Source organism: Manis pentadactyla, chromosome 2, assembly GCF_030020395.1.
Source record: "Manis pentadactyla isolate mManPen7 chromosome 2, mManPen7.hap1, whole genome shotgun sequence".
Taxonomy (NCBI): domain Eukaryota; kingdom Metazoa; phylum Chordata; class Mammalia; order Pholidota; family Manidae; genus Manis; species Manis pentadactyla.
The window spans coordinates 50,567,414-50,590,220 of NC_080020.1; the positions used below are offsets into that span (position 1 = coordinate 50,567,414).

General features: G+C 34.5%; 1 protein-coding gene across 18 annotated transcripts in view; it reads right to left on the reverse strand.

The window, feature by feature from the left end:
- The window catches only part of APC (APC regulator of WNT signaling pathway), a 118,678-nt gene that overhangs the window by 58,489 nt on the left and 37,382 nt on the right, over positions 1-22,807 (reverse strand). For 10 of the 18 annotated variants that reach the window (XM_036886973.2, XM_057492631.1, XM_057492618.1 and 7 more), the window contains exons 2-3: positions 4,571-4,655; positions 3,183-3,384 (exon numbers count right to left, since the gene is read on the reverse strand). In XM_036886973.2, coding sequence (XP_036742868.2) covers positions 3,183-3,384; positions 4,571-4,655 — 287 coding nt within the window. Of the gene's footprint in view, positions 1-3,182; positions 3,385-4,570; positions 4,656-13,445; positions 13,599-22,807 lie in introns of all 18 variants that reach the window. The other 8 variants (XM_057492635.1, XM_057492616.1, XM_057492612.1 and 5 more) reach the window with 1 other exon arrangement.

The following is a 22,807-nucleotide window of genomic DNA, read 5'->3' on the forward strand; positions in this document are numbered from 1 at the left end:
CCTATAACTAGTTCTGTATTGAGAGTATTTAGGGTCTTTCTAATCTTTTGTCATCATAAACACTCCTGCACTGAATATCCTTACATATGACCTTATTTCACACATATGCAAGCATGAAAATAAGATAAATCCCTAGGGTATGTAGAATTTTAACTTCCTGCCCTTACTAGATGTTGTACTAAATTTATGCTCCTACCACCTTCACCAATGTAAATGTTTTATCAAAGTTTTTGTTTTTGTATTTCTAGGTTTAAAAAAACCCCGGTATACCACTTGATTAAAATTTTTTTTTTTTTTTAGTATGAGTGAGGTCAAGCAATTTTTCAAGTTTAAAAACCATTTGTATTTTCTTGTCTGTGACTTTTTCTTACTCATTTATAGGACTTTTTCTATATTAAGAATGATAGCACTTTGTCAGTTATATAGGCTGTAAATATATTTTCTCAGTTTATCACTTGTCTTCTGACTTTATGTTTTTGCCATGTAGAAAATTTTGATTTTCTTGAAGTCAGATTTGTGGATATTTTCTCTTATGGCTTCTGGGGTTTGCTTATACACAGAGAGATATTTCCCACTCAGATATTGTTACTTTATAATTCTGTTTGATTTTATGTTCTTGGAAAATCTGTATGCACGTTAATACATGGAAAGTTCTATTCTTGCTAAAATTCTCTTTCCTTTACTGGGAAGCAATTTACAAAATAAGAAATAAGTCTTCACTTTTGATGTAGCAACCTCAGTAGTGAATCACTGGGAAGGAAGTAAGCCCTTGCTTATGATGTAGCAACCTTGAGGAAGTGCAGATCTCCTCCATCCCATTTCTGACAACAGAAGCAGGAGAAAGCACTGTAGAAAGCCCGAACCTCTTTAACAAGCTGTCACCACAACTAGCATGAAGATGAGAGCTGATTCTGTTTTTCAGGGTTCCCTGGTAAGGACCTGCAGGATCTATTAGGACTAAGGTAGGGAAAAGGGAGGGAAAGATGGTGACGCCGTTCTCTCTTCTGATTACTCTCCATTAAATAGACTTATTCAGTAAGAACTGGGTGTTAAGAGTACTTAAATTGATAGGCCAATATTAGTGATGATGGCAGAGGGGAAGGTCAGGGAGAATAAAGACAATGTGCCAAAATGATAACATGTGGTTAATGATAGTAGTTGACCTTGTAATTCACATAACAGTACTTAAGGTTCAGAACTGAAACTAGGTCTAGACCCAGAAGCAGGTAGATCTTCAGGGCTTAGTGGGCTAAAGGCTAATCTCACTGTCAACTGTCTTTAAAATGTAAACTTGTCCTGTTAGTCCTCTAACTCAGGGTCACCTGAGTTAGAAGAGCATGGTACATAGGTATTAGGCATTTAATAAATATTTGTTAAATGAATTAATGGCTAACACCAAAACAGATAATAGGTTCAGAATGTTCTATGTACCAGATACAGTGCTAAGTACTTCTTCAAAAATATGACTTAATCCTCACAACATTCTTGGAGGTAGTTACTTTTTATGTTCATTCTTGAAACTGGAAAAACTCAGATTCAAAAAGGTTATAGAACTACGGACCTGGGTTTGAGTCCTGGCTTGACTATTTTCTAGCACTTAACTTGGGCAATAGAAAAAATAGAAAAAAAAAGAGACATTGAGTGAGTTAATCTAGGATTTATGACAGTTCTAGAAAGAAAAAAATAGAGGGGAGAAAAATGATCAAAGAAATAACATAAAAGAATTTTTAAAAGCTGAATAAAATAAATTTCCAAGTCAAAAGGGCACACAGAGCATCTAGCAAGATGAAGTGATGACTAAAGAAAACACATGCACAAAAGCACTCTTAAAAAGCTTCAAAGAAAGAACAAGAAATAGACTGGCATTAAGTATCTCAGCAGTGACATTGATAATGAAGAAGAAAAAGGAGTTTGAGCTTAGCCTATTCAAACTACTGATCAAGTGTGAGAGCAAAATAAAGATTCTGGCACATAAGCAAGGACTCAATTTCCCTCCCTCTAACACAGTGAGAACCAAGAGGACACAAGATGTGTCAGAACTACACATGCCTACTCTCAGTGCTAGCAAAATCAGGACTTTACATGAAGCAAACTAAGTTCCTAGGGAAGTTGGTATGTTCACATGTCCTTTGATTTTTTACTAGAGCTCAAAGAGAACAAGGAGATGGAAGATAATGGACCCTAGTTAGCTTGTTATTTTTCAGGATAGTGTTTCCTACACTGTCAGATCATCCCTGGTTCAAGGTACGAAAAAGAGATTGATGTAAACTCAAGATAAAAGAAAGTTTAACACCACTTCTGGTCCAGATGATTATCCCTATTTTTACAGATGGACACACCTAAATCCAAAGAGAAGGTAATAAAAGGCCTTTTGCATCTCAGTGAGATATGCTGGGCATTTCCCACATATTAATATTCACTTTTCACAACTCCTAAAGGTAGAACCACTGCCCTATTTTACAGAAGAAAACAAGACAAAAATTTAATGACTGGGCCAATATTCCAGAGCTGCTATGTAAGGTATCACTCACACATAGAGGAATTTATGATGTTTTAGGAGATTCAAAACATTTAACAAAGTTCTTGATAATGAAATATTTTTCTATGCAATATATATATATATTTGATATATGTAAATGATATATATTTATAGTAAGATGAATTTTAACTTCAGGAAGAGAAGAATTAATACATTAACTGGGAAACCAAAATTTATTCTATATGTCAAGAATGTTTTTTAAACATTGAAACTGATAAATTAACATGTTTCATTTGTGGGCACTTGTAATAGGCTTCCCATAATGGAAAAGGCAGCACCTTATACTGGATCTAGTAGTTTTTGAGTTTATTGAAAAAGATAATGAGAAATTCAATTACAAGTCAGTTACATATTTTAACCAGACATAACTATTGTGGCTCATGTATATCAACTCAATATACAGAACATTTGAAGTACTTAAGTGACAAGGTAGAAGTTTTAGAATCCCAAAAAACTGTCTTCTTTACATTTTTAGATTTAATATAAATACAATCAGTAACACAGTGTTTTTGAGTTAGTAAATGCTTTCTAAGTGCTAGCAATCACCCACCATAAATGCTTCATAATTTCTATCCTGTATTACAAATGACAAAATAGCAAAATCTTGGCCACAGAAGTTTACTATTTAATGAAGAAAAGTTACCTCTCTTTCTCCAGTTCTTCTAAATAACCGGTATTTTCTCTGCTTCCATTTACAAACCCTCTTTTTGAAAATGAACCCGTAGGAACAGGACTGCACTCTCCTGAACGACTGGATACAGATCCCTCCCGGCTTCCATAAGAACGGAGGGACATTTTTGACCGTAGTTTCACTCCAGGGAAATTACTGCTATCTAAGTTAAGTTCTAAACAAAACAGACACAAGTTTTTATATAACAATTGCCTTAAAGGGTCTAAAATATTGCTAAAGCAATTATATTGTCTTAAACGAAGTCTTAGGTATAATTTAGCCCTTAAATTTTAATAAATTAAATTTATAATCTTTAATTTTTATAAAATTAAAATTTTATAATGTAATTGAAATACATTATATATATTATATAAAGCCTACATAAGTACTAAATTATGGCAGCTAGTGAGCAGCAAATTTATGCAGGGAACAGAGGAAATCCTTATCACAACTGCTGATGAACACAGAAATTCACTGATTCCTGGTTTTGGGTAGAAGAGAGAGGAAGACTAAGAGTCCTCAAAAATCAGGCCAAAGCACAGAGATTCCACAAAAGGGTACACTTGTAAGGATAATTATTATTGTAATATAATTACAATTATATTGTAATATAATTATTGAATCATTTAAAAAAAGTATTTACTTCTTCAGAACCCCTCACCTCTAAATTTCTAACAGAGGAAGCCACAAATATGTATGACTGAATAAACAATTTAGAAATACAAAGGCTAAACTTTCACTCCAAAATCAGCTTGAGCCAGGGGAAAAAGGAGCTTGTTAAAGGAAAATCAACAAAAAAGCCTTCCTTAGGTTCCTGCTAAATAATATATTTTGGGCCCAAAGGTAATTTCTTTGCTTAGCTTCAACTATAATGAAGCATGTTCCTTGTTCTGACACTGGAATAAAATGCAACAAAATGAAAAGGACATTCTTTTAACATTCTACTAAAAATGGTTATTATCAGCTTATATACATGAGAAGATAAAGCACTTCCATCCTGATGGATCAGAGGATACTACTCTAAATGAGACAACAAGCCCGGTCTGTGGCATATAGCTTACTAAAGGCCTATTTAGTGTCTGGCAGAATAGCAATGAGGTTTAAAAAGAGCTGAAAATTATCAAGGAAGGTATCTAAAATAGTTTATTCAAAGCCAGTCAGATGTTTAAAGAAATGACAAGCAAATACATTTTTTTATACATTTATAACTTTAATAATTTACATTCTAATGTGTGAGGTTGTTATACCAAGAAAACTGGTACCAACACTCAAATCAAGAGAAGCTGATGTGATTAGATAACACATCTAACATTGACAATTGAACTTAAAAAATTACTTTAAAACATTAAAAAAAAATCTACCTTTGAGACGCTCTAATAAATCAATCTGTCCAGAAGAAGCCATAGCTTCATCTTCAATACTTCCTTGTAGTTGTTTAAGCACTTCCTATAAAAAAGAACACAATATGTTAACATGACAAAATTCTAAATAACTTCTTTGAGACATGATCCTAAGTTTCTTGGCATTTAGGTATACTGGGGAAAAAACATTTCAGATCAGTTTGAAAACATCTTAGGCTGTAAAGCAGTCTATAAATACCACCTATTATTAATTTTTTAAAAATTGAAGTATAGTTAATATATCTTATATTGGTTTCAAGTATACAACACAGTGGTTCAACAGTTACTACCTGTCAGCATAGGGAGATGTTACACAAACACTGGCTATATTCACCATGCTGTACTACCATTCCTGTGACCAACTTATATTATGATGGTGAATTTTTGTGCCCCTTTACCCCTTCCCGCTCCCCACCTACCGGCCCCAACCCCTCCCCCATTGTAACCTCCAGTTACTTCTCTAGGATTATTTACTCTAGTTAATTGAAAAATGCCTTTGGTATTTTGATCGGGATTGCACTGAATCTGTGAATTGCTTTGGGCAGAATGCCATTTTGACAATATTAATTCTTCCTATCCATGAGCACAGGATGTATTTCCATTTATTGATGTCTTCTTTAACTTGTATCATGAGTGTCTTATAGTTTTCAGAGTATAGTAGGTCTTTCACCTCCTTGGTTAGTTTATTCCTTTTGATTCAATTGTAAATGGAATTGTTTTCCTGATTTATCTACCACTATTATTAATTATAAATAACGAATTGTACCCCAACAACAATAATGGTATTTTATGATAATGGTGATAATGGGGAGTCTTGGGCAGAATACTACATTAAACAGTTAAGATACATTATCTAAGAGTACAAGGTAGATCATTCTCATTTTTCAGATAGTTGACCAAGACTCAAATACTTTCCCAAGCCACCAAGTGTAGTTATGTGTTCAGAATCTACATCTCCTCAGCTTGCTCCAACATGACGATGAGAAACACCAAATGAACACACATTACACTATTTCATTTAACACCCTAATAATTCAAGCTTTTATATATCCCACTTAAGAACATTCTCCTAGAATACTGTTTACTTTCAGTCGATATTCAAATTACTGCATCCTCACTGCTTCCTGACTTCTGATGTCATATTTCCCTTTGCATCTGAATTCTCTTGATAAGTTTTTCTCAAAGAATGCTGGAAACTTTAATTTTCTACCAGTTTTTCTGCAGGTTCCTTAATAATTGTTCGCATTAAATTTTTCATATTCTGAGGCATTCCATTCTAGTTCCCAACAAAGTCTTTTGTTGGCCAATTAAGTTTCCAAATAAAAGACAATGTATTTCAACATTTAAGTATGGGCAGTGTTCCCTATTTGAAAAAGGATACATAAACATAATGAAAAGGAAATCTGTCAAAAAGTGAGTGACTGGAGCAAAGACAACTTTACTGTTTACCTTGACAGTAATATTATAAGGATTAAAAAAAGAATCCCTATGTTAAGAAATAGCCTGTGACCTTCAGATTCAATCTTTATAGGTTGAAAGGCTTTGATAAGTAGATGTGGGCACACGAAGGTGACTGCTAGTCGTATTCAGAATATTATGTCCAATGTCACATCTCAGGGATAGGAAACAAATTTGCACAGAGATGTCATCCTTGAATGAATGCAGATTACTCTAATAAAATATCTACTATAAACTTCAGGACACCATCTCTTCCATAAAGTTTGAGAACTACTGCTGTAAACTACCTGCAGTTTTCAGGACCCCAATTTTCCTGCTTCCACTGCTACTGCCTGTAAAAGAACCTTTACTTTTTTCCCTACCTCTTATACTCCCCAATCTCACAATTCTACAGATAGCATCCACATATATGTCTTTAGCAAACTTCAGGCTCACTTTCCCAATCTGACTGATAGATGCTTTACATCTATATGATATGTATCTCACATGTCCAGAACTATCATTTGTGCAACCAAAACCTGTTCTTTGTCCTTATTCTCTCAGTTAAATAGCAAAAGCTTTCTTTTATCCCCTCTAGGCTCAAATCTGTGAGGAAAATGTAAGTTCCTATGGCTAGGACCCTTACCTAACCCTAAACTACTTGATGATGTAACTGGCCTACTGCTAGGCTACTGCTTCCACACCCTCAGTCAATAAGCTCTTATTGACTGAGTCACTATTTAAAGAGCTCTGCCCAGTGCTCTGGGTGGAGGCAGAGAAAAGTGGATTACAGACCTGCAGACTGTTAGATGCAGCTGTGATTCTAGTGCTCAGCCTATCACTGTTGAGAAAAAAGTTCAGTAATACACTCTTTTATCCCATGAATGTTCCATTGTCATTTCTTGGTCTCACTGAATCCCGAGCAAACTTGCCTGGGGATGAAACCCTCAGGCAAGACAAGTCCTTAGCCCGGCCTCCTTCACATCCCCTATCAGTTATCCAATTCTGTATTCCACCATTTTTTCTCTCTTGTAGCCACCTCTTTTCTATCCTTACTGTTACTATCCTCATTATTAATCCCATCTAAACTACTAAAACAATTTCCTAAATGATCTTACCTTGCAGAGAACTATCCGAGTAAGCCTTTAAAGCAGAGCTCTGATCAGGCCTCTATACAAGATTCTTCCCCAAAGCCTGTAGTGCTGGTTCTCAAAATTAGCATGGATTAGAATCAACTGAATAATTTGTTTCAACACAGACTGGTTCAGTAAGTGTGGGTGGATGCTGAGAATCTGCATTTTCAACAAGTTCCCAGGTGATGACTGATGCTGAGAATAGTCATCAAAATAACAATAGCATTCGATGGAAGCTGGGATTACTAGCAATTTTTTGCTTGTTTCCTAATTTTTAAACAGTAAGTATTAAGAAAAATACTGTTTTTACAAAAGACACACAGACTGAAAAGTTTAAAAACAATAATAAAAAGAAATCCTTGGCATGTCATAGGACATATTACCCAATTTTTCAAAATGTCAATGGTCTTTAAACATTAACATCTTTAAAAAACATGTTAAAAATAATAAAGAAAAAGTTAACAGATATTACAGATATTAAAAGACCATAGAAGCTTGGATGTCCAATGAGAATTAAATAAGCCTACAGCATTAGTCATAGGAAAACTAGCCAACTATAAAAATGTTATAAAATATTTAATAACATGAAGATGACACATTTTTTTAAAAAGCATGTTGCAAAATATGATCCCATCAAGTGCATGTCTGCATAGAATGTGCAGAGAAAAATATATACACTATCAAAGGTTACCTCTGTAGATTTTTTTAAAAATGAGTGATTTTGATATCTTTGCCCATTATTTTCTTCTTTTTAAAAATAGGGAATATGCACAACTTGTAATAAGTTATTTTTTAAAAGATTTACAAAGCAGCCATCTTGGAAAGTTACTTAGTCCAATGATGTGTCCCCTTATTTTTGTAAATTCAGAGTTATGAACCTCACCAAAAAAATTGGACTCATTAATTTACATCACACTGAGTTCCTCTGCTTCAATATGACATCATCCAGTACAACCTACGTTACTGACTACATTGCTGTGATTAACTTACGGCTATTCCATAAATTGAAAATTAGCCTGTTTTTTTTAAAATTGAGGTACCACATATATATATGAAAAATGCACTAATCTTAAGTTATCTGATTATTTTCATATCCATGTAATCACCACCCAGGTGAAGATACAGAACACTTCCAGCGTCTCAGATGTTTCCTTGTACCCCTTACCAATATATTTACTCCTCAGAGGTAGTCACTAGTCCAACTTCTGTATCAGTTATTTTGGTATGCTCATGAACTTCATATAAATGGAATCATACAGTATAGTCTTTTGTGCCTCACAGGTTTTGCTCACCAAAATATCTGTAAGAGTCATGCATATTGTTGCATCTATCAGTTAATTACTTTTTAATGCTGTGTAGTAGCCCACTACATGAATACACTATAAATGAACACATTATGAATATTGACTTATCCTTTATCTTCTTGATGGGCATTTGGACTACTAATAGTTTGAAGGCTATTTTAAGAAATGCTACTAAATACGTATTTGCAAATATATTTTAGTGGACATAGGCACTGATATATGCACTCTTGAGTAAACACGTCTGGGAATTGAGATGCAGAGTCATAAAGTTTAACTTTAACAAAAGAAACTGAATGGTTTTCCAAAGTGGTTGTACCATTTTACACTCCTGCCAGCAATGTATGAGCATCCTGATGATCTGTAATTAGCACAATCAGTCTTTTAAATTTTAGAGATTTGAGGAGGAATGAAATAATATTTGCATTTTCCTGATGATGAAGGATGTTGAATCCCTTTTCGTGTACTTATTGACTATGTATCTTCCTTTATGAATTGTCTTTTCAAGTCTTTGTATATATTTAAAAAACTGGACTTGTTATTGGTTTGTTGAAAATCTTTATATATTCTGAGCTGTCCTTTGTTAGATATATGTATTGCAAATATTTTCTTTCAGTCTATGGTTTGCCTTTCGATTTTTCTCATGAAATCTTTTGAAGAGGCTTTAATTTAAATTTAGTTTTAAGTTTGATTAAGTTCATTTTATATATTTTTTCTTTTATGTTTAGTTCTTTATGTGTCTTAAGAAATCATGCCTACCCCAAGGTCACAAAAAATTAGCTTATGTTTTCTTCTAGAAGCATTATGGAGTCTGCTGATAAACAAAAGTTGTTGGTTTAATGAAGTCCCATTTATCAATTTTTTTCTCTTTTATGGTTAGTGCTTTCGGTATTCTGTTTAAGAAATCTGCCTATTCTAGGGACATGAAGCTGCTCTCTATGTTTCCTTCTAGAAACCACTGTTTTTTGTCTTTCACATTTAGGTCCTTAATCCACCTTGAATTAATTCTTGCATATGATATAAAGTAGGGCTCTAGTTTCTCTTTTCCTTCTTCTTCATAAGATATTTAACTTCCCCTGCATCATTTGTTGGAAAGACCACCCTTCACACTGATCTGCAGGGATGGCTTGGTCATAAATCAGGTGACCACATATGTGTAGGTATTTTTCTCAACTTCTTTCTACTAGTCTATCAGTCTAATCTAATTATCACATGGTCTTAATAAGTTCACAACTTTACATTATTTTGTAGCCACTACCTCTTTAAATATTACTTTTGATCCATTTTCTTCTCCTGCCCCTTCTGAAACCTTAGTATTTGTCTGTGTCCCTCATAACTCTCAAATATTGCTTTGTGTTTTCTTTCTTTCCTCTATGCTTCAGTATGGATATTTTCTATTGGCCTTTTCATATGTTCATGAATTCTCAATAGTTCATTAATTCTGTGTTTAACCTGCTGCCAAGCCCATCCAGTAAGTTAATGCCAAAAATATTTTTCAGTTATGGATTACACAGTTGATTCTTTTTTATAATAGGTTCCAATTCTCTGTCAAAGTTTTCCCACTTTTCATCCATTTTTTTCTTTTTTTTCCAGGACCTTTATAATAATTAAGATCCTTGACTACTAAATCCAACATCTGGATCATGTTTCGATTTGCTTCTATTAACTATTTGTTCTCTTGAGTATCAGTCTTTTTCCTGTTCCTCTGCACTTCTTACTACTTTTAACTGTGTATTAATCATTATGTATATAAGAACGAGAGAGCCTTTAGATCATATTTTTCCTTAGAGTTTGCTTTTTCCACTGTTGGGGTCTGATCTCCACCCAATCTGGAAGTAAAAACAGGCTGCAGCTGCGGTTTAAGTGAAATTCACATCTGATTTGGTTTGCCAAGTTCCTTGAATGTGTCCTTCCTCTAAATTTAGACTGAAAATATTACAGGTTTGGTCTCCTCAGCCCTTACTCTCTGTCTTGCCAATGGGTTTCAGCCCCGAGTAAGTTCACTACGGATTCAATGCGACCAAAGAAATGACAGTAGAACATTCTTGGGCTTAAAGAGTTATACCCAACTTTACTTCCATGGTGGCAGGTCAATCACTAGAATTCCAACCATTCAGAGCGAGTCTGCATGCAGCAAGCCGGTCTCTGCCTCTGGGCCTCTCTACCCACACAGCTGTCTCAGTCTCTGTCCTCAGCGCTGCTACCACTCCAGTCTCATCTCTGCTCTCCTGCAGCCTAGCAGCCATGTCACTATGTCACACAGAGCACTGGGCAGAGCTCTTTATATAGAGTCAGTAACAACGTATTGCCCACCTGTGTGTAGCGAGCTAGCTAACCAGGGCCAGGTGAGAATCCTGGCCACAGGAACCCTCACTTTATCTCTACCCTCCTACCCCTACACAGTCCCCAAATCTTATACTTACCTGGAAAGGAAAACGAGTCATGTTGGTACTGGCCCCTTCCCTCTAGCAGGTCCATGTAAATACAGGGAACATTGTAATGAACTCCCATGTATCCTCACATCCTGCTTCAATAATTATCAACTCAGGGCTTATTTCATCTACACCCATACTCATTTCCTCCATCCCTCCTCAACTCAAATTTATTTGGAAAACAAATCTCGGACATATCATTTCCTCTGTAAACATTTCAACATATGTATTTAAACTGGAATTCTTTATAAATACAACCACAATACTATCATACTTAAACATTAACATTTCCTTAAGACCTCAAATATATAGTCACTGTCTACATTTCTCTATTGTAATACACATATTTCCCTGACTGTCAAACATGAAATATTTTTATTTGTACCAGTCATGTAATGAACAGCCAAGCAATATTCTCTTTTGCCACTAGGTGGTACTACTCAATACATTTCAGAGATCCTTTAATTAGTTGGAGACACCTTTGCCTTTCTTTAGAGTAAAATAGGTTAATGATCAGGAAACACGATTCAAAATTATATAATGTATTCCAAAGCCTAGTAAGTGATTTTTTTGGTAAATAACCTCTGTTTTGGATTCACTTTAATCCTATGTAGGAAGTGTCAATGTTTCCAAGTATCTTTTCACTATTCTAAGACAAACAGGTCATGGTTCCTGCTCTTTAACAGCTTAATGGCCTCTTAAGGAGAGAGAACATAAATAATTTCATTATAAAGCTGTAACTGCTAAGACATCATTTGCCCAGTCCTAAAGAAATGTGTGGGTTGATCTGCAAGGATGTCTGTCGAAGTACCTGCTAAATAATAATCAATTCATAGTTGAATTCAGACATAAATTGTCAATATTCATGATGTATATTGCGCTATATGGATAAGTGGTCAACCTGATATTCCACTGTAGAAGTTTAAGGGTCTCACTTGTATTGTTACTCAGAGACACTCCACTTTAGCACAGATGGATTTGAGGGTAGGTTAAAATGTATCCCTAAATGATACATTTTGAATACAATACAAATGAATTTTGAATTTTTTCAAGTAGTTAAAACAAAAACTTAAAAAGGGATCTCAGAATTTTACATTACACAACAGACATTAAGACAGGCCTATAAGAAATTCTCTGCAAAATAAATCCCCAAGGTAGATGAAAGAGTAGTCCTATTGGGAATTTAAAATTTTGTATCTTTGAACTTTTAAACACACATGCCATGTAAAATAATTTTTATATATTAAGATACATTACGTTGATCAGTGTTAAAATACAAAACTATTATTTTTTAACCTGTTAGGTAACTGATTCAGCTGTTTTTAAGGTCACCCATAAGTCACACCATTTGTGGCAAGAAGAAATGTTTATTATAGTCCACTTTATTTCCAAAATGATTTGAGATCTTGGAGATCTGTCATTGCTGAGGACAGCTTTTACCACAGAAATAGACAATTAGAGAAATGATTTATAGATAGAAGAGCACATATGAATACAAGGTTGAACTGTTATGATATAGAACAAAAAGGGTTAAAAGGAGCAAAAATAGTTCAGTGATATACAGAAGCTTGAAGAATAAGGGAGACCTCAAAATGCATAGAAGAAAAACTAGAGAATAGGAAATGAATAAAGAGTAAGAGTAGTGGGCAGACAGGAAGAACAGGGTCAGGAACCCAGATGTTGTAATAGCTGTGGAGCAGAAACAACACAACACAGGAAGAATTTTTAAGAAGAAAAGGGGACAACCGTTCTGTTGATGGTCTCCAATTCTATAGAGTTATTAAATTCAGTGAGAAGAGAAGCTGCCTGAGTAACTAGAAATTAAAACAGATAATGTTTTAACCTCAATTATTTTGAAATTTGAACCATTTTCCCCACTGCAGACTGAATATTTTATAACTTTTCTTGGAGGTTATCACAGCTTTTCAATGCTATTTGGCAAAACAATTCAGGGCTTGAAGGTGCCATGGAAATCATCCAGGCTAAGGCAATGCCAGTGTTTTCCAAATAAGGCAACTGAAGTCCAGGAGGAGGCCCGAAGGTGATGCAGATCAGCTTGTGACAAAACCAGGGACGGGACTAGGTACTGATCGTCAGTTCAGGGCTCTTCCCACTAGTTCACATGATTTTCTGGATCACCTAGCACTGCAGTACTTAGGTGGACACAAATCTGAGAGAGTTGAGGAGCAAGGTTGTAGTCAATAACTAGATATATTTTATAAAGTTGTGAGGCTAGCTTCTATGAATTACACAGAACACCCAGCCTCAGTATAGTGATGGTAAAGTTGGCCTCTTATTTTTAAGCTTAGAAATAATCTAAGAACTAACTAGTCACTGGGGTTTTACAATTATTTTCTCTATATGATTTTCTGGATGAAGTCAATACATTTTATTTAGAAATATAAATGTTAACTTGTAAGAATGAGTTTACATAAATACTCTGACTTAAAATACACTTTTAAGTAAGCAAGTTTATAAGAGAGGATACCAAATAAAATGGATAAACTACAATTAAAAGTCACAGTCTTGATACCTTCATATTAGATGCCTCAGTTTCCAGTTTTGTAAGATGATTGGAATTATCTTCTAGCTCTTGTCGAAGGTTTGAGTTCTCCATCTTCAGTGCCTCAACTTGCTTTAACAACTGATCATATGAAGCTGCAGCCATCCTTGGCTACCCTTGGACCTATAAGGTTAAAAAGGATTTTGAAATTCACTACTAAAAAATATAGTAGCTGCTTGTTTACAAAGAAAGGGATAAAGAAACAAAACTCTGGAGACATTTAATAAGAAGAATTGTGTTAATAAGATTGTGTTTTGCTGTCCAAACTGTATCGTTCAAGTAGCAGCATCTTTCTAAGAGGATGAAACACTGAGGTCTTAGTTGAAGACAAATGGGACTAAAAGAGAAGAGAACTTAGTAGTCTTTGAATACATCTGCCTTGGCACAGGTGGATGAGCTTTCTATCAGGTCAGAATTTTTTCAAGGATTTAAAAACATTTTAACTGGTCTTACAGGCAAAACTTAGGAAATATAATCATTGATAAGAGACTTGTTTATATTGGCAATTTTAATTTATTTATGGATTTTGTCCAGTAGTCATATAACTTTGGAGCCTGTGTGGATTAATAAGATTAGGTATCACACTCTGCCACTTTCTGTTTGATGACAGGCTAGTTCTAAACATCATCCATGGGGAAATAGTTCTGAACTTCCAAGAGGGCCTCAATTAAAAAGGCAGTCATTTAACAAAAATGGACACAAAGGAGAGAATTAGACTGAGATTTCAAATATTTTTGCTAGGAAGATGATAAATAAGAATTACTATATAAAGTTCTATTGCATTTATTTAAAAAGATGAATATAATAGGCCATGCTATGGCATATGTGGTCTTGGAATCAGCTGTACTCAAACTGAGGTCAAAAGACATTTTAAGAAAATGAATGGTTTTAGCAGTAAAGACTGTCAAGGAGAAGTGGAGCAGTCTGGCGATTAAGTATATGACTGTAAAAGAAGAGAGGAGAAAAGGAAGATAAAGAAGATAATCAGGTAATAAGAGGTCCTTGGCATGAAGAATTAGAGAATGCTAGGAGTTTAATTAAGATGACCCAAGTCCAGAGGACCCAGATTCTCTATTTACTTTAATCCCAAATTCACTTTGGAGTAATAAAATTCTGCCTATCTTAATTCTTTAATAAGAGCTAGAAAGTATCAAAAAAAACAAGAAATAAAGTATTGGCGAGGATGTGGAGAAAAGGGAACCCTCATACACTGTTGGTGGAAATGTAAATTGGTACAGTCACTATTAAAAACAGTATGGAGGTTCCCAAAAAGTTAGAAAAACCACACGATTAAGCAGTTCCATTTCTAGGCATTTCTCTGAAGAAAAAAATACAAATTCAAAAAGACATATGCACTCCTATGTTCAACACATTATTTACAAAAGCCAAGAAAGATGCAATCTAAATGTTCACTGATGGATGAATGAATAAAGATGTGCTATATATTTATAATGGAGTATTAGCCATAAAAAAGAATGAAATCCTGCCATTTACAACAACATGGACAGACCTAGAGGGACAGAGAAAGACAAATACTGTATGACTTCACTTATACATGCAATTGAAAAAACAAAACAAACAAAACAGAAACAGAATCAAAGAACAAACTGATATTTGCCAAAGGGGAGGGGGATCAGGAGGGTTAGATAAAATAAGTGATGGGATTAAGAGGTGCCATCTTCCAGTCATAAAATAAGTAGGACATGGGGATGTAATATACAGCACAGGGAATATAGTAATATTATAACAACTTTGGTGACAGATGGTAACTAGACTTATTGTGCTGACCATTTCAAATGTATATAAATACAGAATCACTGTGTTGTATATCTGAAACTAATACAATATTGTATGTCAACTATTCTTCAATAAAAAAGATGTAAAAAATAATAAATGTCAAATTTTAAAATGCAAAAAAAGTATTACAAAGTTTGTTCTTGAGCAATACTTAAAGATCTTGACTTAAAAACTGCTTCTGTAATAAAATCCACTACAAAAAATAAGGTGGATAGGTCACAACATTGGTTAGTCATGACAATACTGGAGTTCGGCAACTGGAAGGCCTGTAACAAAGGAATTATCAAAGGACTCAGGTGTAGTTAGTTCTCCAGGGGCCAGAGTCACTGAGAAGCCGGGTGCAACCCACTGTCACCTGAGGAGGAAAGGCAGTCTGGGAGATGGCCATCACCCACAAAAGTCTTTATGGCTGAAAAGAATGAGCATTCGACTTGTACTAGGAGACCTGAGTCTTAATTTCAGGCTCGGTCATGGTTTTACTTCATTTCACCATTTGTAAAATGGACATTTACTACCTGCTACAAAACAGGGATACCATTTTAGAATTAAGTAGCACAAGGCAGGCTGAAAAATAAAAGTGCTATGTGATGTTATATTATGAAAGTACACATGTAACGTTAACTTCTTTAGTAAAACCTAATGTTGATCACACCCCTGGGCCAGGGCATGAATTCCCAGTTCAAGTGTTCAAATACTCCAAGGTACCCCAAATAATTTCAAAAGTTCTTAAGAAATTCTCAAAATGAGTATTTTCCTTTTAAATAATAGAAAGTAACCTGCTGTGTTGGCAAAAACAGAGAACTAGGAAGTCTTGAGGTCCTTGATTTATTTTTTAGTAATCATTTTTAATTTTCACTATTTCTCCATGTTCCAGAAATTTGTTGCAAGCTTGATTTGGCTCCCTCTTACCCTATGACATTATAAACACATCTCTTTAAAATTTTTTTACTATCATTTTAATGTGGTCTTAGGAGAAATAGGTGAAAAATGTAAGTGATTAATTCACTAGCATGCATCAGAAATTTTATTTTTACTTCAGGATTTTTAATAAAGAATTTTAATTTTTTTATAGGGTATGAGTACAGGGTTTAACTTTGTCTTCAATATGGATAACCAATTACATCAGCACTATTTATTAAACAAATCATTTCTTTTCCACTGAGTGGAAATGTATCTTATTATATGCTAAATTCTTATATATACTTAGAACTGTTAACTGCATTACATTTATATTGAGACAGATTACATTTGTACGATACTAAATCTTACCTCTCTGTATCATGAATAATTCAGGTTTCAATTAAATTTTCTAGTTTTTTCAAGAAAAGGTTCTATTCTTTTGTATCAAATTTATTTCTGTGCTTTTGTTGTTTGACTTGCTGTGAACGAAACACCATTATTCCATACCAGATGTTGCTAGTACGGATAAAAGCTACTGATTTTATTTAATATTTAACCCTTATCCAAATTAGCCTATGAATTGGATCAGTTTTTCTTGTGTATTTTCTGGGTATACAATTGTATATTCTGTAAGTAAAGCTAAGTTTGTCTCTTCTTTCCCAATATTTATACATTTTTTCTTGTCTTACTGTTAACTTAAAAGTTCATCATCATGTTGAACAATAGGATCTTATTTTAATAGGAATGGTTAGTATTTCACCATTTAATAGTCTTTTAGGTTTCAGTAAATGTATTTTTTAAATTCTGTTAAGTATTTTTAATATATTTAAGTATTTTCCTTTTATTTAATATTTTTATAAGGAGTGGCTTCTAAATGCTTTTATAGAACCTTTTGATATAACATATAACCATATAGTTTTTTTTTGTTGATGCTGTCACTTGGAAGATTTTTTCATTTTGACCTATTCTCCAGTCCTACAATAAAACCTACTTGCTCATTTTATTATTTTACTAGTTTATTCATTTTTCAATTTTTCATGTGGAATTTTGTAAGAGAAATGAGTATATAGTTTTACATTTTTATATCATTTAAAAATAAGGCTTTGAATTAAGTTTATGCTAACTGCATAAAATAAATTGGTAGGAAGTTTCTCCTCTTAACTTTATATGGTCTAAAATTGTTTAAATAGTTACTTTTCTATTTTTGAAAGTCAAGCTAGAATTCAGATCAGAAGGTACTTGTTTAGAGGAAAGATTTTTAAGTACTTTAAAATTTCTTCTGTGGTTAAGCCTTCTCATGTTTTCTTCATCTTTTTGTATAGATTTGATTAATTAATAGTTCACCAGTACATTGTCCATTTCCTCTAGCTTTTCAAGTGTATTATCACGGAGTTGTATATATATATTCTATTTTAAAATTTGTGCCCTTTTCTATTCACGCTCTTTCTGTTTTTGTGCTCTGTTCTCTTTGTCAGGTTTTGTAGTATTTCATTTATATTATTGAATTTTATCAAAAAATCAACTTTTGGTGTTACATAATCCTTTCTACTTAGCATATCTCAGAGATATTGTGGTTTTGGTCCCAGGCCACCAAAATAAAGTGAGTCAAATCAATTTTTTGGCTTCCCAGTACATATAAAAGTTAGTTTACCCTATACCAAAGTCTATTATTTTCAATAGTATTATGTCTAGAAAAAAATTAATTTTAAAATATTTAATTGCTAAAAAATGCTAACCATCACCTTGAGCTTTCAGCAAGTCATAATCCCTGATCACAGAGCACCACAACAACAAATTAATGAAAAAGCAAAGAGAGTTACCAAAATGTGACAGAGACCCAAAGTGAGCAAACACTGTTGGAAGAATGGTGCTCAGACTTGTTCAAAGCAGGGTTGCCACAAATCTTCAATTGGCAAAAACTCATTATCTGTGAAGTGCAATAAAGCGAAGCAAAAGAAAACAAGGTATGCCCATGCTCTGTATTCTATTTTATTCATTTCTGCATTTGTCTTTACTAATTATACCCTCTTATCTCATCAACTTTTGTTCTTTATTGTTATTTAAATGAATACTACTTCATTTCCTTCCTTACTTTACATATGTTCACTTATCAGTTTCTTCTTTAATAATAAATATATTTATGGATATTAGTTTTCTCCTCAGTATAGCCGTAGCCACTTTCTATAGATTTTAATATGAGGTGTTTTCAGATTTATTTATTTCTTGATAATTTATAATTTCAATATTTATTTCCTCTTTGACATTGAGGATACTTCAAAAATTCACCTAAATTGTTAAATGTATAAGATGACTTTTGAGTCATCTTTTTTATTGCCACTGATTTATTTATTAGATGGATTTCAGGCTGTCACCTACAAAATTAATACTATTTATAATTTTTTTAAAGGTTTGCCCTGCAGTCAAGACCATGACTGATTTTCATAAATATCCCACTGAAATGAGAAAAAAAGGAAAAAGTGTAAAGAGTTCTCCAAGTTTTATACCTGTTTATTGATGTAGCATAAAATTATTTGCTTTGTGTGTATCTGACGTCTGAAATTTAGAAAGCTTATCATTTATTACATACTTAAAATATGCCATGTACTATAATAAGTGCCTCACATTTTTAACCTCCACAACTGTGACATAAGTATCACTTCCCATGTTTGAGTTAAGTAAGATGTAACTTCAAAATGGTAAATAACTTCAGAAGAACACAGATCAAGAGGCTAAGCCAGGATTCGAACACATTTGTTTCTAGTGCTCATGCTCATAAAGATCATGTAATACTATCTGTGTGTGGCTTTCATGACCTGTTATGTCAGATAATAGTCTACCTTCCAAACTAATTTTCTATTAGGTATTCTTTTTGAATGCTCAATTCATTTTTCCTCTGCTTTGCTATAACATATGCCCCATCCTTTGAAGTTCAATTCTGTGTTTCCTATCTTCTCCAGATAATAATGAGCCTTCCTGCTGATTGTACAGTAGATACCATACAACTTGGCTTAACTATTCAAGTTATTCCATTTTGTTTTGATGATTTTTGTTTCTCCACCATTAAGACAGCGTTTATATCTAATACTTTGCTTTTGTAATTCCCATAATGCTTTACTCAGTGAAAGCAACGAAAAACAAATACATGTAAGTATAAACAGAAAGAGTGCTTTAACAGTCATGGAGGGAAAAGAAGAGAAAAAGAGGGAACAAATTTATAGAGATTGTCCAACATAACTTTTCTATTGAAAGAGTAAAATGATGGATTTCTCTCTACGGCTATACAATTCAAATCAACAAACATTTGAGCACTTGTTCACAAGACATCACGCAAGTGTTATAAGGAGGTTTTGTGGGTTGTATTGTGATCCCCCAGAATATGCTAAGTCACAGGTAGCTAACCTCTGGTACCATGAAAAGTGACTTTATTTGGAAACAGTCTTTGCAGTCGTAATCAACTGAAGATGAGGTATTACTAAATAAGAGTGGACCCTGAATCTAATGACTCGTATCCTTAAAAGAAAGTCATGTGAAGAAATGAACCCAGAGACACAGGGAAAACTCCATGTAACAATGGTGGCAGAGACTGAAATGAGGCAGCTTCAAGCCAAGGAATGCCAATGAATGACAGCAACCAGCAGCGAGGGAGAGGCATTCAACAGAATCTCTCTCCAAATTTCCAGGAGCCAACCTGGCTGAACACCTTGATTCAGACTTTTAGCTTCCAGAACTCTGAGGGAGTAGATATATGTGATTTTAAGCCACCAGTATGTGGAACTCTGTCACAGCAGTCCATTAAGACTAACATGAGGGGAAAAAATGAAGTGACATGTGCCTTATTCTCAAATACCTTATTATCTACAAAGGGGTAATATTCTAGTAGAAAGGGTTAACAGGATCAGTGTACAAATATACCAGGCATCTGTGTCCCACCTTACATTCTCTTTTAACTCTAGTCATTGCTGTATCAATCATCCCACTGAAGATATAAACTGACATCAGCTGCACCAGGTATCTTTTGCTTTCTGTCCTAGGGCATCTGTGACACTCCAGTGTGGGTTCCCAACATTCATGCATGCACAACCTATAAAAGAGTGAACACTTGATGGGGCAATCCTTGACTAAAGGGAAATGAGAGCTAGTACATATAATTCTTTCCCTTGGGTGTACAACTCTATAAGGTTCCTCAGAATGTCCTGGCAGAGCAAGCCACAGTGGTCCAAAGTGGTGACCAACTTGAGATCACATGCTTATTATACTTGCTGTCCCTCTTCACTATTGAACTTGCTAGGCCTCTACTCCTGTTCCCAGAATGAGCATTCGACTTGTACTGTGGTGATCCCAGATCACCTCCCAAAGAAATACTTTATACAAGGCCTTGTCTCAAGATTCTGACTTACAGGAGACTCAGGCTAAGATACAAATTACCTACAAATTTTCAGAATTTAAAATCCATTTAGGAAGGGATCTAAGAGATGGCATGACTATAACACACATAAATGTGAAAGGACAGTCTTCCAGAAGGAATAGGCATGATCAAAGTTCAGGGCCAGAAAAACGACATACATCATTTGATGTATATATCAAGTAGCTATAATATACTGATATAAGTTAAATGATAATAAAACTGAGAATCTAAAAATAGCTAGGGGAAAATATATTTCAATCTTCTCCAATGAATATCTACTTACCATCTTAGTGACCATTATACTAAACATCAAATAAATCTGGTAAATGAAAACCTGGATTGACCCAAAAAAGTTATAGTCATTCAAAAAAATGTAACTAATTGAAAAAGAATTTTAAAAAGACACCTCAACCTAAAAGAATGAACTGTGTTTGCCTATACTAGACAGAGTAACAGCTCCCCAAAGATGTCCAGTCCTAATCCCTGAAACCTATGATTAAGTTACCTTACATTGCTAAAGGGACTTTGCAGATGTAATTAAATTAGGATCCTAATACAGAGAGCTTTTCTTGGATTATACTGATGGACCTAATGCAATCACAAGGGTTCTTATAAGAATGAGGCACAATGGTCAGAGGTTACGTGACAAGAGAAGTAGAGGGTCAGAGAGACTTAGTGTGCTGGTGGCCCTGAAGATGGAGAAAGGGGCCATAAGCCAAGGAAAGCAGGTGGCCTCTAGAAACTGGGAAAAGCAAGGAAATGAATTCTTCCCTACAGCCCTGGTGAAAGTGCAGCACTGCTGCTAGCTAGATTTTGGTCCAGTGAAAGCCATTTGACTTCTGAACTCCGGGGTTTTAAGATAATAAATGCATGTTGTTTAGAAGCACTCAGTTTGTAGTAATTAGTTACAACAGTAATAGGGAAAAAGTGCCTCATGATCCCTCTCTCAGGGATAGATGCCAGAGAAATCTTCTCATTGGCCAGGTAGTGATCTTAACATATATCCACAGTTTCTCTCACTCCACTCCTTCAAAAGGTGGAGCTGGATTTATCTCCTCTTCTGCGGGATGGACTTAGTAACTCACTTCTCATAAAGAGAGTATGGTAGAAGTGATGATGTATGACTTTTGAGACAATGGCATAAATGGTTTTCTCCTTGCTTTTTCTCTCTGGGTTCACTGGAGGAAGCCAGCTACCATGTCATGAAGACACTCAAGCAGCCCCATGGAGAGGTCCACTGAAGGAACTGAGGCCTTCTGCCAACAGCCAGGAGAAACAGACTATGTGAGTAAGCCATGTAGAGGTGGATCCTCCAGTCTAGCCAAGCCTTTAGATGCCCTATAACCCAGGCTGACATCTTGGTTGCAAATTCATGAAAGATTCTGAGTTAGATCACCCAATTAAGACATTCCTGATTTCTATCCCACAGAAAATCCAAAATAATAAATATTTGTTGTTTAAGCCACTAAGATTTTGGGTAATTTGTTAGATACTGATATGTAACTAACATAGTCTATAAGGTGTCATATGTAAGGATGTACACCAAAGCAGTGTTTGTGGTAAAAAAGATTTGGAAAAAATATAGAGCCTTTAAAACAGGAATAGTGATAGATAAAACAGAACAATATACAGCAGAATTACCACCACAAATTAGATGGACATAAAGTAAAATAAGCCTTAAAAAGAGTATTGAGCTGAAAATGTTAAAAAATAGGTGAATTAAAAACATAAATTTGGGTACATATCCCAAAGAATTGAAAGCCGGGTCTCAAACAGGTATTTGTATACCCATGTTCAGAGAAGCATTATTCACAATAGCTAAAAGATGGAAGCATCCCAAATATCCATTGACTCATGAATGGATATGTACAATGGAATATTATCCAGCCATAAAAAGGAAGGAGATTCTGACACATGCTACAACAGGGATGAACCTTGAAGGTTCTATGCTAAGTGAAATAAGCCAGCAACAAAGGATCAATATTATATGATTCTCTTACATGAGGTTCTTAAGAAAGTCAAATTCATAGAGAAAGTGGAATGCTGTCAGGGACTGGAGAAGGGGGAAAATGGGGAATTAGTGTTTAATGGGTACAGAGTTCCAGTTGGACAATATGAAAAAGTGCTGGAGGTAGACTGTGGTAAATTTACAACAATATGAATGTACTTAATGCCATAGAACTGGGTGTGTGTATGTGTGTGTGTGCGCGCGTGTGTGTGTGTGTGTGTG